This window comes from Calonectris borealis, chromosome 3 (genome assembly GCF_964195595.1).
Source record: "Calonectris borealis chromosome 3, bCalBor7.hap1.2, whole genome shotgun sequence".
Taxonomy (NCBI): Eukaryota; Metazoa; Chordata; class Aves; order Procellariiformes; family Procellariidae; genus Calonectris; species Calonectris borealis.
The window spans coordinates 87,286,822-87,304,669 of record NC_134314.1 but is presented as its reverse complement, the minus strand read 5'-3'; the positions used below and the strand labels follow the sequence as shown (position 1 = coordinate 87,304,669).

Here is a 17,848-nt window from a genome sequence, read left to right as displayed (position 1 = left end):
CCACACTCCCTCCACCACTGGTATGCAAGTCCCAATAAAAGTTTAATGTGTTATTTTAACTAAATACTGAAAACAGTAATATCAGATTTATCCTTGATTGATATAATCTGTCTAGGAGCCTCTCAAAACTATTTCTTGCAGTATTCTTGCTGGCTGGGTGTAGCTTTTCATTTATGTATGAAACAACAGAGTCTTCCTCTTACATTATAAACATATAGTCGTGAATATATAGTATTTCCTCATAGCCTGATGTGAAACGAATGCCAAAAGCAATTTTGGGATTTGCTCAAAATCAGAAGACAGAATTTATTTTTTAATCTCAGCTGGGATGGGAGTATATGGAATTTGTCAAGGGAAATCCTAAGTATGTATGAGGAGTTTTAATATGGAATTTGCAGCAAGTATACCCACAATTGGAAGAATCCAATCTTTACTTCTGAAAGGGCTCTTCCCCTGCACCTTTCTCCAGCCATCCTCCACCGTAACTGCTACTCCCCCCTAAATAAAATCTGAGGCCCAGCCAGTTTCAGCTCAGGAGTTGCCTGAGCGGATATAGTTTGTATGTATTTAGTAACTCTCATTGCATCCTTTTTCCAGAAGCTCAGCTTGAACCCATAAACAGAGGTTAAAGTTACTGTTAGCAGGAGAATGATGTGGTTGTACTTTTCTTCTTGGGCCTCTCTTGAGATACACTTCATGCCTCTAAGGAAGGACTGTTCTCCCTCCCCAAGTTTGAAAATTGTATATTTAAATAGTGATGACTTTATGCTTTATATGATTGACATTGTTAAATTACTTTTATAGCTTCTTGCTTCTCCAGGATTCGCTGAGTGCTGCCGCCATTCATTGTTTAGGGCTTCCTCTTCTTCTTTCCATTTGTGCTTATACTGGTCACTTTGATTTCAGTGGCACTGCGAAGGAATATTTGATAGGAGAACGACTTATTGCTGCTCCAGAGCACAAAACAGCTTACAAGAAACACATCTCAGCCTTTGAAGTTAGTTTGTGATAGTTTCTTTTTTATCCTTTAACTCGTTGCTGTTGCTTGATAAATAGCAAGTTCTAAATCGTTCCTATTAAAGTTGATGGGTCGTTGTTACAACAGAGAGAGATTTTTCACAATATATATTTAACCTGATAGTAGGTGTGAATGTGTCACCCTTCAGCCCTGTTGGTTTCCAGATTAACATTAAAACAATTTTGAGGGAAGTGGGCAGCAAAAGAGGTTTCCATTTTTGCAGCTGGGACATCTTTGAGAAAAACCAATAAGAAACAGAGAGTAAAGCAGAAGTTTTTCCTAAGGAAGCACCTGTGTTTTGAAATACCACTCAGACCCGTCCACATATTTCATGAGATTAATTCAACTGCTCAAATAATATATAATTCTCTGTATGTGTGTGTGTGTATGTATATATATATATGAATGTGTTATGTATAAAGTACTATAATCCTTTACATTTCAACAAAAAGTTACCATGTTAAAAATTAAGTTATTTGTATGAAAAATGCCTATATGGTCTTATATTCTTCATTTGGTAGAAGTGAATTATTTTAACAATACATTTAGCACAGTTTTTAAGCATAGTATTGAACTAGTTATTGATACTTCTATTGGCTCTCCGTTAAGAAAATCACATTTTAAATCACAATTGGTAAACAATTAGAAAAAAAATAGACTTCAACAAATGAAAATAATTTTGACAACTTTGTGAAAACAGGTTGTGTTTAGTGGCATTTTTAAACAAATAACTCCTAGGGAAGAGTATTAAATATTAATATATACTAATGAAAACTCTCCAAAATCAAGAATTAAATGTACCCCAAAGTATCTTCTGTCTTTTCACCTTCTAAAACTAATTCTTCAGGACATGTGATAGTTATGTTGCTAGGGAAGATGAAAAAGACAACCTCACTACCTAACCTTGTGTTTTTTGTTCCCTTAACTTTAAGAATAAAAAGAACACTTTGTTCCTCTTTTTCAATGCCATTCCGACACTAGTGCAATAAACAAGCATACAAAAGTAATTTTCTGTTTTGATAACTATTTCAAAATTGTCAAGTTAACAATATAATAGATTTACCAAAAATGTAAATTGACTCTGAAAACCAGTATCAATCCAAGGACTGTATAATGCTTGCATTGTCTAACTTGAGTTCCCTACTTTTTTGTTTTGTCTATAGACACCCTATTTTTGGCCATCAAATTGTTGGGAGCCGGAAAACACAGACTATGGTCAGTGTAGAAATCTTTCCTATTTCTTTCGGGAATTATGTATTATATGAATGAGCACATCATTGCAGTCTGTCTTGTTTAATCATCCCACTGTTAAAAACATAATTATATGTCATGTAATTCCTGTGCAAGAATTTCTGATATTGAAATGAATGTGTTGTTACCTTTTTCAAAGTTTATTAAAAGTTTATTAAAGTCAGATTTGAGTTCATCTGAGGAAAAAAAGCAGCCTCAAAACTCATCAAAACCTACTTTGCCATTTACATCTTCTGTTTGCTCCAGGAAGTGTAATTATTTACAGTGACAAAGTCTCAGTGAAGCAAAGGACACTTTATTCATGGTTGTGCAATAGTTATTCTCAGATTCAGACCCAAAGATGTGCCTAGTTTATATCTCTTATTTTTGATATACACCATGTGGAAAATTATTTATTATGGAAACTAATATGGTTCTAATAGGAACTATATTAGAAAATACCTTGTTTATTTGCCTGTTTCTCAGGTTTTTATTCATAAATTACACATCATTGTAATTACTGATGTGTGCTTAGACAGGAAAATCTGAAGATAATAAGTAGTAAAGTATTACAAAAAAACTCATTAAAAATTATAAATAAAATAGCCTCTGTACACCAAATAGTGACCTAATTTTTAAAGAAAATGCATTATCTATGTGCAGTCTCCTGTTCATTCTAATCCAGACTGTAAGTACTCAGCTCATCTGAAGACCAGGTCACTTATTTAGGTAACTAAGCGCCTACATGATAACTTACCTTTTCAAAAACTCAAACTTCGAAAGTCTCTATTTACAGCTTTTTGGAAATTTAGATGCGTGTTCACTTGTAATATGGATTCAATCTCAGCCCTTGGGAGCTGAAGACCGCAGGGATGGATGGTTCCAATAGACGCTTCCTTCCTTCCTTTCCTCAGCGGACACAGTTTAATTTCAAATATGTTGCTAAATAAAACAATTTCAAGCCGAGACTCTCAGCAGAGCTGAGTGCCTTCAAAGTAGAGTTTGAAAACGGTGACAGTTTTCTCATCCTATAGAAGGAGAAAAATGTTCATCTTTCTTTAAAATACTGAGATTTGAAGATGTCCAGCAAATAGCTATTGAAAGCTACAAAGGAGGAGTAAGTCATACCACACCTGAGTGATTAGCCACTCCATATGAGGAAATTTGTCGCTGAAGGAGAAATGGTTGATTTACCACTTATTACAATGTTTTTTCCTTTCCTTGAAAGTGTTATTTGCTTTTCTCAGAGGGGCACTTCAGTGTAGTCTCCTAATATGTTAAAGATCAGAAAGTAATTTACTATGGTTTTAAGAGACATTGAGTTGTTCAGTTCTAATGTGTATTACATTTCCAGGGGGATTTTAATAAATAAACATACGTTTAACAGGTCTGAACTTGAGATCAGGCTGAAAAAGTTTCTATTAATATCCTTTAATCTAAATTAGGAGACACTAACTTTCTAGTCACAACAGATCACTGGGCTGGGCAATGAATTACATACCTTAGTCAGTAAATAGAAATCTTATATAATCTGTCCTGTTTTCGCATGCCAGAAATACAGAATTAAACTTGGGATCAGTTTCTTCATCATGCAAGGAGGTGCCTTTGTTGAACAGTAAGCGTACTCGTTTTTGAAAGCTTTTGAGATTTAATATAAGACCTGTAAAATATGTTCCAGTTGGTGAATTTAAACTCTTCTGTTGCAGAGGGGTGAAGGAAAGGAAAGCCCCAACCCTGCCGTCTCATTGCTCCTTCCAAGTCATGAGCCAAAGGTGCAAGCCTGTAAGAAACCTGCCCGCAGCTCCCCCATGCAACAGGGTCAGAGCATTGCACTAGATCTACCTAAGGTGGCCTTGTGTCACCAAAATTGGCTAATGTTAGAGCATTCGCAGAAAAATAAATTTTTAAGACAATGTTTCTTATTAGGTTGCATCTTCCAAGTCCCAGAAATTAGTATTTGCCTTGCAGCCTGAGGATTTTTTTCCAATGCCTTTATATGAATATAGAGAGAACAGATAAAGGGAGAACTGAATACAGCTGCTTGCAAAAAGGATCACATAACTGTTGTAAACAATGGAATACAGAGGAACACAGAAAAATCGAACAGATAATATTCAAGAATCCAAAATAAATTTAAAAGTAGGATTGAAACAATCTGCGCATATCAAAGGATAAATTCCACCTCAAATACACTCCAAAGAGGTTCTGCAGATTTTCACAGTAATTCTGCTACTTCCTAGAAAATAAAATAAATAGAATTTATGTTATTACGGGTATGCAAATGCATTTCGTACTTGTCATGTATTATGGTGCTGTGCTTGTCAAGTATTATGCAGTGCTTCCATTTTTATGGACTTGTCCTGAACAAGCCTGAAACTGCACCTCCTAAAACTAATGACTGTGGCAGGCATTAGGAGTCTCTCAAGGCCAGCAAGAAGTAGGCTTTCTCTGTAATCTTCCTTTAACAAATTTATTAGCAAAGGAAACCACTTTCTTTGGCATTGACCTAATTTTACAAGTCTTTGAAAACACACTACAATTTTATTTTAATTTAAAAATTACTCCCAATCATTTACCATTACTCACCCATAGCTGGGCTACTGTCCAGAATGTAGCATACTGAAAATAATTAATCTTAAACTAGAAATTAAATGAAATTGAGATACTGCATGTGTTAGTTTACTACCAGAGCTAACTCAGAAACAAATAATCATTACATCTTTGTATAATATGTTAATATCCTCTCTAAAATATAATTTCTTGTTCCATGTGAGCTTATAATATCAAATATTTTCATTAAAAAAGATTTCTCTGAAGAAAATGTCAAGAAAAAAGACAGGAAAACAGAATCTTCTAAAATGTTAAGAAACTGCAAACCCGTTCCCATGAAAAAGCTATAGTGCAGTGCTATGTCTTGGTGGCAAAAGAAGGGCTTGGATGAATTTATTGTATGTCAAAGTGGAATCATATAGCATTTGGTTTTGATTGTAACTATCACAATATTGATCATCTGATCATTCTGAGGTTACTAAGAAATTGTTAATTTTCACAAAGTGCTGAAAAACTCCCTCCCTTTTTCTTGAAAATCATGCTATAAGAGATCTCAAGAGAGATGCCTCAAATCGCAAATAATTTTTAAAAAGGCAGGTTCTTAGGTTCCATCCACTGAAGATACCAGTTTTAATGCCATATGTCTTGGAGTCCACCCATGCAGGACACATTGTTGTGTGTAGAATCCCACTGGTTTCAGTGGGATTTTGTTAATGAAAAGAAGTATGCACAACAACAACAACAACAATACTTTTTAAGGCCAGTGTAGTTCAAATTACTTTGCGTTTCCTGTGAGTTAAGTCATGTTTCTGAATTATGATTTGGTTTTGTGACAAATAGAATTGGATCTCAGTTCAGAAAACTGGCTCTGGAAATGAATGCAGCTAATGGCTGAGCATGCGACCTACCTGTAATCATCTTCTCTTTTCTTACATCTCAGAAAGGGGAAATATAATGCCACATATGAAATTGTTATTCCATATGCATTTGGCCTCAGTTCTCATGGGACTTGTCAGGTTCTCTTGGAGGTGTAATGACTCATGCTAATGCAAATTCAAGGAATTCAGTTCCTTACTGTTCTCTTTTTTGAATGAGATAAATAAGAAATACGAAAGGGAAAAATTCCATTCATAACAAAATAGCAATTATTTTTGTGTTTGAAAAGCTCAAGTCTAAGCCTAAGCAAACAAATGAACACAGTTGTGACAATGAAGAGGCTTATAAGAATTTCAGATGTATAAGATATTAAGAAGAATTAGTAACTTCTACTCATTTTCTCTAGTGCACTTTCGTTGATGGTTAAACCCAAAAGCGTGTGTGACATACAGACCTTCTCTTACAGTTAACTGCATATTAAAAAAGAAGTATGTCCAAAAGAGAGACAGAATAAAATTTCGAAAGTGCCACAGTCACTTATAGTGTTGAGGAGATTTGGACTAATACTAGAAGACAACAGTCAACTGCATCTATATAGTCGCAAGAGGATGCTGTTTCAGCCTTGTAATTTTATGTGTGCGCATTTCTCCCAAATGTGTTAAAAATGGAGGAGGATTGTAGAATCTTGGTAGGTTATGGAGAACACAGTAAATAACTGATAATGCAACATGAGTTTAAGAGCACATGACCGTGTGATCTGTAAATGATGCTAAATGAGACTATTTTTCTATATATTCAAAGCAAATTCTTAAATTCTGCTGCTGTGAAGAAGGACAAGTTGTGAAAATGTACATATTTTCAGTGGCCTTCCAGGTAAAGTCATGTGCTATAAAGGCAATCTTCTAGGAAATTAGAGCACTTACAGGGGAAAAAAAAAAAAAAGCCTTAATTAATTGCTCCCTTTAAAAGTGTAAGCTTGCTATCTGGATAAGTGCTGCCTGTAAACTTCTGTGGCAGTTCTATAGATATTCATGACTCTGTTATCCAGTTATGATAAAATAAGGAAATCATCTACTTTTGCTATGTGAAAGTTGTTGTCTCATAGCTGTTGCTCTCCAGCTTTTTGAAAAAGTCTATCCTTTTTAAATTTTCTTGATAATCAGCTAACAAGTCAGTCCATACAAAGCTTCCTTCCTAATGACACCTTCTTATCGCTTAAGAGTAAACTGACAGAGACCTCTCTGTGTTCAGCCCCTGCTGCTCTGTTCTGAACATGAGCCATTGCACCTGGCTCATCTGCCTCTCCTCTGCCAAACTTGCAGTTATGCTAAATAGTACATAGCGCACAAAAAGTAATTGCAATCATGTATCATGTTTTTCACATGTTGAAAATTTTCATATAATTTTCTCCCCGGAGTTTGTTGCCTACTCATTTTACGTGCCTAGCTTCAAATCCCTCTACGAAAATTTGATTAGTTCAGGAATTTTGTCTCTCATTCCTCTTGCTGCACCCTTTTCCACGGAGTGACTGGCTAGAAGAACTGTACAGAGGATGCATTTTATACTTTCTTCGCCTAAATGCTCAGGCAGGATTCCCTTGGCAACAGCTTATTAGTAAGCAATTTGTGTTTGAGAAATATTAAGCCCTATTTCTTACCTGAACTCTGCTGGAAAACTGCATGTGCTCAGCATCTCTGGAAATCAATCCATAAATATGATTCAGTAGCTTGGGGCAAAATTGGTAGCAGAGAGGCATTTTCTTCTATATAAATTGTCAGATATGTATAAAAATTTATTTGTTAAAATTTATGCCATGAGAACGAAGAGAAATTTACCAATATAGTGTAAATAGTTTCTGGAGAGCTCTGCAGTTCTATAATTTTGAGTTTTGATGCCCAGTTCCCATTTTTTCAACAGCTAGTGTCAACCAGAGTATGTCAGCAATGACTCCTGCAAGGAATCCTCTTAGGTCCTTAATAGAGATCCCTCCTTTAAGGACCTATCTCAAAGTCTCTCAAAATTTGCTGGATTTCTAGGTGTAGTCAGAAACAGACTCTTTCCACCAGACTCAAGTAATGTACTAAATTGTTGCTAAGACTGGGTTGTGGCTTCTTAAGTGAGTGACTTTGCTTTGAGAAACTACATATGCAGAATATATTAACTAAGATCTTGGTGGCAGGACTAAGTGAGGAATACAGTCTATCAAGGAGAATAGTCCCTCAAGAAAATGTGGCTGGGGCCAGTGCTTGCTATGCAAAAAATTTAATCTGGGCAGAACCGAATCAAATGAGCTTTAGGAAAGAGACTTGCATTAGCAGAAAGATGGAAGAGGTGACCTACAAGATTTTTTTCCACTCTCAATTCATATCCCGTTATATTTCTCTGCAGAGCTACATAATTCACTCATCAGGAGCTCTCTTTGTCATATAAATGATGAAAAGAGTGTCTCACTTCAACAAGCATGTCCTGAATTTTGTTCTGATCCTTGCTAATTCTGACACTGACAAACCACCATAGCAAGGGCTCTGTAAGCAGGAGGCATTTCCTGAAAATGGTTTCCAGTCAGCTCACCACTTCGGCGTTCTGTACTTACCTGAATTTTTCTTTCCATGAATGTGTAACTTATTTCCATAATATGTGGGGCATGGAAAATGTGTTTGGCCAATGCATTTGTATGCACACATATGAAAAAGAAACTGACCCAAGTACATGTTTTCTGCAGAATTATTTTAAAAGCATCACTTTAAAAGCATTGATAATCTGCATCTAGGTCCCCTAGATAGAGATAGAGATAAAATAGAGATAAAATTTCTTATCCAAATAAGTTCTGAGATTTATAAACATAACTCATAATTTTCAGAATTGCGTTCAAATTACTTTGTTGAGTAAACTAAATAGGTTTGTCTGTTTCATTATAAATACAGAAATTAGAGCTTTCAGGCCATGAAGGGAGCAGTGACAACAAATGTTTTTTTCTGTAGTCATGCACTGTCTTGCCACTGATAGCCCTTTGCCAGGTGGGCACTGAGTAATTGCCCACTTTGTCAGGTAATGGCCACCTTCTGATGCCACCCCTGTAGCTGATTTTTGCATTTTAGAAGAAAATACTCTCCACCTTCTGACATCCTCAGCCTTGCCTTGGATTGCACATGCCCTAACTGGTTTCTATGCAAAATCAGTTTGGATTTGTTGCACCTCCTCTTCATAGAAGCTTTTTAGCAAGTGCATTTGAGTGCCTCTTAACTCAGAGAGCCCTAAGAGGAGGCAAAAGTTTTTTTTTTGTGCCAAAGCAGGGTGTTAAATTCTTGAATGCAAATTGAATGCATTACGATAATATCAAGAAGTATGAAATAATTCAGTGGATGCAATTTTAAATTAGATTTGACAGCAGGTTATTCTTTATCTGATCCTATAGTTTATGTAGGTTGGGTGACCTCTCTTCTATACCTCTTTTTGTCACCCTGCAGACTTTCACAGGCCAACGTTGTCTGGGGACTTTTGTGTGTTGAAGATGAATTTGCCTTTTTCTAATTCTTGAGCTCTCTGCTAGTTTGAAATTTGGTTTCTTTCTTGCCCTTGCTTTATGTAAGAAAATCCTCTACCTATCTAAATCTATAAACAAATTGCATTCCTTAAATGTTACGGAAATAGTGTGATCAAAGAGTAAAAAGTAGAGAAAGGGCGGAGTGTTTCAGAAGTTACGCTTTTGACCATTTGGCAATTTAGTGCACATAAGCTATCATGGTCTTCCTTCTAACTTAACGTTATTAGCATTTACTAAAGAGTGTAGTTCTTTTATAGATACATGAGGTTGATTGGTGATGCATTTACCCACCTAAAAGTTGTCATCTTTTTTTTAAGACTAAATGAAACTCAATAGCTGTTCCTAAGAGCAAAAATTATTTTCTTTTCACTGAGTAAAAGCAGAGGTGATCTCAAGATGGTATAAATACCCCTGAAAATCCTTACATTTAAATAAGATAGTTGATTTCATTTTCTCCATCCTGCAGTCATGCTCTGTGCCGATTGTCCCGTAATTCTCCATCTGACGCAGGCATTTGCATATGGAGGGAGAACTTCTGTTTGCCCACAGGGCACTTTGAAATCCTTACACCAAGCAGTACTTTCTATTTTCTTTGCTCTTTAAATACTGACTAGGCATGTACACACTGACTCTGAAACCAGAATTTTGACTCACAGAGAGTATAAATTTAATCTGGCCTCAGTGGAGATAATGAGCGTTCACTGAAAGTTACACCCACCACCTGGGGCTGAATCAAGCTGTAACACCACTGGCATTGGGACAATTATGTAAGGAGTTTAAGTTTATGTACGTGGTGGTGGATGTGTAGGTGGCGTTATCCGTGGTCTTCAGAGGCCCAGTTGTACTTCCATTGAATTTAGCTGAGGCTTTTTCTCTGCTGTGGTGAGAGGGAAGATTTAGCCCCTGTTTAGCAACAAGCTTAAGTTCCCCAGTTTAACTTTTGGGTGAAAGCTCTGGGTTTTTTTAAGTAAGTGTGTGTAATATAATGTGTACTCAGGCCAGTTTCTTGATTCTGGAATGAAACCTGCCATTATCACTACGATCTTATTTAAAGAAAAAAATCTATAGAGGTTTCTTAGGTGTTTTCAAGTACAAGCGAACAGTCAAGAATAGGAAACAAAGGTAGCTAACCATGAAAACGGGTTATTTTGGGCGTAACAGTTTAAAAACTTGCAAGAGGGAAAACCCAGACACCTTCTTCATGCAACTGTCACTAGAACACTTTGCAGTCTCACTTTAAGCTCTCACATTGCCCACGTTTTGTGAATGCCTGAACAGAATTTTCAAGAACGAGTAGTCTATGTTTACTGCACAGCTACCAAGTGTGATTTAGTACTGGTTGGTGGTTCAAATGCCCATTTATATAAATCACTGACCATCTTTCATTATGAAATGTTGCATATTAATATTGTCTTTAAAATTATTGGTAAATCTGTTTTCTCATGATAATCAGTCACTTCTAAAGCACAAGCTATAGCACTTAATATATAATTCACTTTAGTGGAGGCAATTATGTTGATTGCAAAATCCATCAGAATACACTGGCTCTAAAAATAAGAGTGTATGTGGCAGTCCATATTTAGCAAATTGAGGTTATTAATCAGACCCTGTTCCTTGCATATCATTCATCCATATGTTAAGCATTTTTCAGCACTTTTGTCAGGGAGCGGCAAGAGCAGGCAGCTCTGCAAGGGAAGGTAAGCAAGAACTGAGGGTGGCAACAGTGCAGGTAGGAGCAATGTCCTCACCAACAAAGTCTCAAGTGACCAGGAAGGTCCAAGGTCAAGCCAGGAAGCCAGGGCAGCGTTGGTAAGTTACAGGGCTGGTTAGAGGCATATCCTCAATGTAGCTCAAGCCGGGGCCAGGGGGAGTAGCTGAGCTTAAGCACAGCTCCTGCGTGCAGGGGGCCTCAGTGGAGACCCTGGATGGGCTGCCTAGGGCAATTACAGCTCCTTGGTGTGCTGAGGGCCCTGACCAGGACCTTTGGGGTGTAGATAAATAGAGAACTGTATAGAGAAATAGAGGAGCTTTTAGTTGGAGACCCTTCCTGTAGATTGTACTTCTGTATGAAGCTGTAAAAACGCTGACAATTCATACAAACCATGGAATTAGAAAAGCAGACACTGTCATCCTCTGAAATACTGAGGGGTCATGACTCTGCTTTGAAAGGGAAACTGCCTGACATCCTCCCCAGATGCTCAAAGTCAGGCTACTTGGCACATGCGGTTACTTCACATGTGTTTTGGTGCAGAAAAGGAGTGGTACCTGCGAAAGATGGGAGTATCCGTATTTCAGATCTCATTGCTCTAAAAGTCAGAAGAACAAAACCTCATTTCTCTGTGTCTTGAAATGTTCTGGCTGAAAATGAGAGTGATTTTCACATTCTTCTTGCTTTCCAACGTGCTAGTGAATTTTGTTACAGGCAAGCCAAAGAATATGATAACAAGGGTGTGAACTGGTGAACTCAAATTACTGAGCTGCTGCCAGCTTCTCATGTGACTACAAGTAGCCCTTAAATAGATCCTCAAACATGCACTTCTATAATAAGCATGTAATTGTTAGCATATAGCAATGGCAGTAAATTGAGTCAAAGAGTAGGAATGTCTTTCAGGACTATTTTCTTCTACACTAGTGGATATGTTGTATTTCCCAAATAACTAAATCTTTCTTGGGCATATTTCTGCCTTATCCACACTGGCACATAGCAACATTTCTGACATAAAGAATCCAAGCCACAGGTATTATAACCTTTAGGCTCCTGAATGGGAGGGGATCTGGATATTCCAGAGAAAAAAGGTCTGGGGGATGAACATGATTTTTTGAGTCTCGGCTAAGATATACTCATAATGAAAAACAAACATTCTTATATGGACTATTTGCTATGGAGTTGGAGCAAAAAGGGTCATTAAAAGAACCCTGCAGGGAAAATACTGCAGTACAGTCACGCAGTGAAGAGAAGAGTTTTCTTAGAGACAGTATTAGATTAATAGTGTGGCAAGCTAATTCCTCTCTCAGGCTCCTGGTAACCTGGTGGTTGTTTTGCCAGTGTTGAGAACTCTGTGATCTGAAGATGCTTTTTTGTTAAAGCCTACCCTGACAGAAAGATGGACAGTCAGCCACTTCTGCAGCAATGATTTTTGTTGGAGGTAGCAGGAGATGCTAATCCCAAAATATACTCACAATGGGACTCAAGGAAGTGCTAAGCTAACTACAGGTGCCTATACAGGGACCATGAGAATGTGATTTACAAGGGCTTAATCACGTGCAGAGAACAGGCAGTTTGTTTTATTTCTGTTCAGATGGTATTAGACTGGTTGGACTAGACAAAATTTGACTCCTGGAATTCTCAGAACTGTCTACATTTCTATTAAATATGTATTTTATTGCTAATATTTTCAAGGGCGGGGCTTATCGAGAGGGCTTTAAACTAGATTCGAAGGGGAAGGGGATAAAACCAGGCTCACTAGAGAAGAGCCTAGGGACCGCACGCCAATGTCGGGGGAGAAATCAGCAGCCCAGCTCAAGTGCCTCTATACCAATGCACGCAGCATGGGCGGCAAACAGGAGGAGCTGGAAGCCACTGTGCAGCGGGGTAGCTATGACTTAGTCGCCATCACGGAAACGTGGTGGGATGAGTCTCACGATTGGAGTGCTGCAATGGATGGCTATAAGCTCTTCAGAAGGGACAGGTGAGGAAGGAGAGGCGGTGGGGTAGCCCTGTATGTTAGGGAGTGCTTCGACTGTCTAGAGCTCAATGGTAGTGATGACGAGGTTGAGTGCTTGTGGGTAAGGATGAGGGGGAAGGCCAACAAGGCAGATATCCTGCTGGGAGTCTGTTACAGACCACCTAGCCAGGATGAGGAGACAGACGAAATATTCTACCAGAGGCTCGCAGAAGTCTCCCAGTCGCTAGCCCTTGTTCTCGTGGGGGACTTCAACTTTCCGGACTTCTGCTGGAAATACCACACGGCAGAGAGGAAACAGTCGAGGAGGTTCCTGGAGTGTGTGGAGGACACAGCTGGTAAGCGAGCCCACTAGGGGAGGTGCCTCGCTTGACCTGCTGTTCACAAACAGAGAAGGACTGGTGGGAGATGTGGTGGTCAGAGGCCGGCTTGGGCTTAGCGACCATGAAATGATAGAATTTTCGATACTTAGTGAAGTAAGGAGGGGAGCCAGCAAAACCACTACCATGGACTTCCGGAGGGCGGACTTTGGCCTGCTCAGGACACTGGTCGAGAGGGTCCCTTGGGAGACAGTCCTGAAGGGCAAAGGGGTCCAGGAAGGCTGGACGTTCTTCAAGAAGGAAGTCTTAAAGGCGCAGGAGCGGGCTGTCCCCATGTGCCGCAAGAAGAACGGGCGGGGAAGACGACTGGCCTGGCTGAACGGGGAGCTCTGGCTGGGACTCAGGAAAAAAAGGAGAGTTTATCACTTGTGGAAGAAGGGGCAGGCAACTCAAGAAGAGTACAGGGATCTCGTTAGGTCGTGCAGAGAGGAAATTAGAAAGGCAAAAGCCCAGCTAGAACTCAACCTGGCCACTGTCATGAGAGACAACAAAAAATGCTTTTACAAGTATATTAATGACAAAAGGAGAGCCAAGGAGAATCTCCATCCTCTATTGGATGCAGGGGGGGAACGTTGCCACCAAGGATGAGGATAAGGCTGAGGTACTCAACGCCTTCTTTGCCTCAGTCTTTAGTAGTCAGAGCAGTTATCCTCAGGGTACTCAGCCCCCTGAGCTGGAAGACAAGGACGACGAGCAGGATAAACCCCCCATAATTCAAGAGGATGAAGTTAATGACCTGCTACGCCACCTGGACGTTCACAAGTCTATGGGGCCGGATGAGATCCACCCGAGGGTACTGAGGGAGCTGGCGGAGGAGCTTGCCGAGCCGCTCTCCATCATTTACCAGCAGTCCTGGTTAACTGGGGAGGTCCCAGACGACTGGAGGCTTGCCAATGTGATGCCCATCTACAAGAAGGGCCGGAAGGAGAATCCGGGGAACTACAGGCCGGTCAGCCTGACCTCGGTGCCGGGGAAGATCACAGAGCGGTTCGTTTTGAGGGCGCTCACGAGCCATGTCCGGGACAACCAGGGGATCAGGCCCAGCCAGCATGGGTTCATGAAAGGCAGGGGTTGCTTGACCAACCTGATCTCCTTCTATGACCAGGTGACTCGCCTCATGGCTGAGGGAAAGGCTGTGGATGTGGTCTACCTGGACTTTAATAAAGCCTTTGACATTGTCCCCTCCAGCATTCTCCTAGAGAAACTGGTGGCTCATGGCTTAGACAGGTGTAGTTTTCGCTGGGTAAAAAACTGGCTGGACGGCCGAGCCCAGAGAGTTGTGAATGGAGTTAAATCCAGTTGGCGGCCGGTCACGAGCCGTGTTCCCCAGGGCTCAGTATTGGGGCCGGTCCTGTTCAATATCTTTATCAATGATCTGGACGAAGGGATCGAGTGCTCCCTCAGTAAGTTTGCAGACGACACCAAGTTGGGCGGGAGTGTTGATCTGCTGGAGGGTAGGAAGGCTCTGCAGAGGGACCTGGACAGGCTGGATTGATGAGCCGAGGCCAACTGTATGAGGTTCAACAAGGCCAAGTGCCAGGTCCTGCACGTTGGCCACAACAACCCCATGCAACGCTACAGGCTTGGGGAAGAGTGGCTGGAAAGCTGCCCGGAGGAAAAGGACCTGGGGGTGCTGATTGACAGCCGGCTGAACATGAGCCGGCAGTGTGCCCAAGTGGCCAAGAAGGCCAATGGCATCCTGGCCTGTATAAGGAATAGTGTGGCCAGCAGGAGCAGGGAGGTGATCGTGCCCCTGTACTCGGCACTGGTGAGGCCGCACCTCGAATCCTGTGTTCAGTTTTGGGCCCCTCACTACAAGAAGGACATGGAGGTGCTGGAGTGTGTCCAGAGGAGGGCAACAAAGCTGGTGAAGGGTCTGGAGCACAAGTCTTATGAGGAGCGGCTGAGGGAACTGGGGTTGTTTAGTCTGGAGAAGAGGAGGCTGAGGGGAGACCTCATCGCGCTCTACAACTACTTGAAAGGAGGTTGTAGCGAGGTGGGTGTTGGTCTCTTCTCCCAAGTAACTAGCGATAGGACGAGAGGAAATGGCCTCAAGTTGCTCCAAGGGAGGTTTAGACTGGACATTAGGAGAAATTTCTTTACTGTAAGAGTGGTCAGGCCTTGGAACAGGCTGCCCGGGGAAGTGGTTGAGTCACCATCCCTGGAAGTATTTAAAAGACGTGTAGATGTGACACTTAGGGACATGGTGTAGTGGGCATGGTGGTGTTGGGTTGTCGGTAGGACACGATGATCTTAGAGGTCTTTTCCAACCTTAATGATTCTGTGATTCTATGATTCTAAGGGATTTGGGGATTTTTTTTTTCTTGTTCAATGAAATAACCAATTTTGAAGGAAAAGAGGAAAATGCTTCACTGTAAAAGGAGCTAAATGTCAAAGACCATCTCTCTCCTCAGTGTTCTCTTACCACTATACTGATTGTGGATGCAACCTAGGTACAAGGGGTCCAGAATTCATCCCCTCATCTTTTTGTGACATTTCAGCATGCATGCCAAGGCACTAGTGTAAGTGTATACTAATATTAAAATGCATGGAAACTGAGGCTATAGAAACTGTTTGTCTGCTATACTTGGTGTGTGACATGGATTTGTATCTGTATTTGTAGATTTTCTAGGCACAGAAATTGCTTTGGAGCCAGAAGGGATTGCAGGGAATAAAGAAAGAGACCATGGTTTCTTATGGGAGTGGAAAGTGAAAAAGTATGGCAGAAAATAGACCAGATAACACACACAAAATGAGGGGGGGGAAAGACAAAAACTGCATTAAAATATAGCTTCATTTTACATTAAGTAACACCTGTAATTGCAGCTGGAGTTATTAGAAGTGCTTGTCATCAGTTCCACTGAAATAGCATCCACTGGAGTGGGTTTGCATGCATTTGCAGGTGACTTGTCAGAAATAAATGTTTCCATGGAGTTGTAAAATATAATTGGTTTGACTACCTTAAAAATCAAAGCTATATGTAAGATGAGCATTTCCTTCTTGATTGCAAGAGTTAGGTTCCTATGTGAAGTTATTCCTCTTTGCTCCTGTAGTGGACAAGCTGGCAGTCAAGAAGCAGGAACATTCCTAACCACAACCAGTAAATATGGGCTCTTAGGTTGAAATTTTGTAATTTCTAAATATAAAGTAAAAATAAATAAAAAACCATGTATACACGTCCTTTCTTTTAAGAAAAAATTTTCTTAAAAAATTAGTTCCAAAAACTAATATAGCAGCAGCTCCTGATAAAACTCTTATGCATTATGAGTTATATACACACAGTTTAAAAAATGTTTTTGCTATTTTTTCTTTAATGTGCTAGTTCCCTGGCCATTAAACAACCTCGCCCCAAGTATCTCATGCATTTTGTATGTGATGTCTGTTGCATAAAGCAGATTTTATAATTATTTAATGAATCTCTGTATCTGACCCATAATTTTAGTTACAATACTGGTATCATTGATCCTGTATTTAAAGCTTTTTAGAATAGAGGGAGAAATCAAAACAAAAAAAAAGCTAGCAGTAAAATAGAGATTAAGCCTCTAGATTTCTAGTCTGCTGTGTTTGTGAGATAGTAGCAAATTCTGTGTTATTTTATTCTGTTCCAGCTGTTTACCTCTGCAAGCGGACAATGCAAAACAAAGCAAGGCTAGAGCTAGCAGACTATGAAGCTGTAAGTACCTGGGGAAAAGTAAATTTCTCTGCTGGGTCTAATGAGCATGTGAAATAATGTTAAGCATGAGAACTATAGGCATTATGTGTGAAAATTTATTAGTTATCCACTTTTGCCCGCATGTGGGTCTGACAGTGCTCAGGAGTCATAAATGCTGTTTCAGAGACTGTAGTGAAGGCTCGCTGGGCAAAAGTTGAGATTTTGATCCATCACTAATCTTACTCTGCTCAAATCACCATGCCAGGATCAGAAATAACTGTTCACAGATCCCAGATACACCTCGAGTGTTTGAAAGCAATTGTACTCTACACCGTGTAGGGTTTGAATGGAGGATCTCTGGCAACATTTTCAAAAGCCCTTGATAGATGTGGAAATATAAATCTCATTCTTTAAAGTGATGCTGGTGCTTGAGCCCTTGTCCCATCAGTTAGACGAGAGGCAAAGAAGGTCAGACTAGAAGCACTTCCCACTCCCTGAAAGTTGTGTTGTGCCCCAGGCAAAGTAAGATAATTGGGGCCAGGAAGAGCCGGCAAAAGAGGGATTTTGATTAGCTGATGAGAATGGCACTCGCAAAGGAGAGACATGTATCGAATTCCATCCCTATCCCCCCAAAAGTTCCTGCATTTTTCAGGAAAATGTCAACATAAAATTCAGGAACAGCCCTGGCTCTGCGCTGAAAGTTGTCCAGCTGTGCTACTGTGACATGATAGCAGGATAGTCAGGCAGGCCTCTCAACATGCCAAATACTCCAGCCGCAGCACCATGCTGACACACTTTATTGCTGCTTCTGGCACAAGCTTGCTTTTCAGTGTACTGCACTGTGGGGTATGCATAATTTTATACTTACATGCCTTAGAAAATTCACCTCCAGTATACAATCCATGAGAGCCTTTA

General features: G+C 40.1%; 1 protein-coding gene across 6 annotated transcripts in view; it reads left to right on the top strand.

Annotated features, from left to right (window-relative positions):
* The window catches only part of RGS7 (regulator of G protein signaling 7), a 263,978-nt gene that overhangs the window by 184,503 nt on the left and 61,627 nt on the right, over positions 1 to 17,848 (top strand). For all 6 annotated transcript variants that reach the window (XM_075146535.1, XM_075146539.1, XM_075146537.1 and 3 more), the window contains exons 6-7: positions 2,182 to 2,233; positions 16,890 to 16,954. In XM_075146535.1, the coding sequence (XP_075002636.1) occupies positions 2,182 to 2,233; positions 16,890 to 16,954 (117 nt within the window). The remainder of the gene's footprint in view (positions 1 to 2,181; positions 2,234 to 16,889; positions 16,955 to 17,848) is intronic.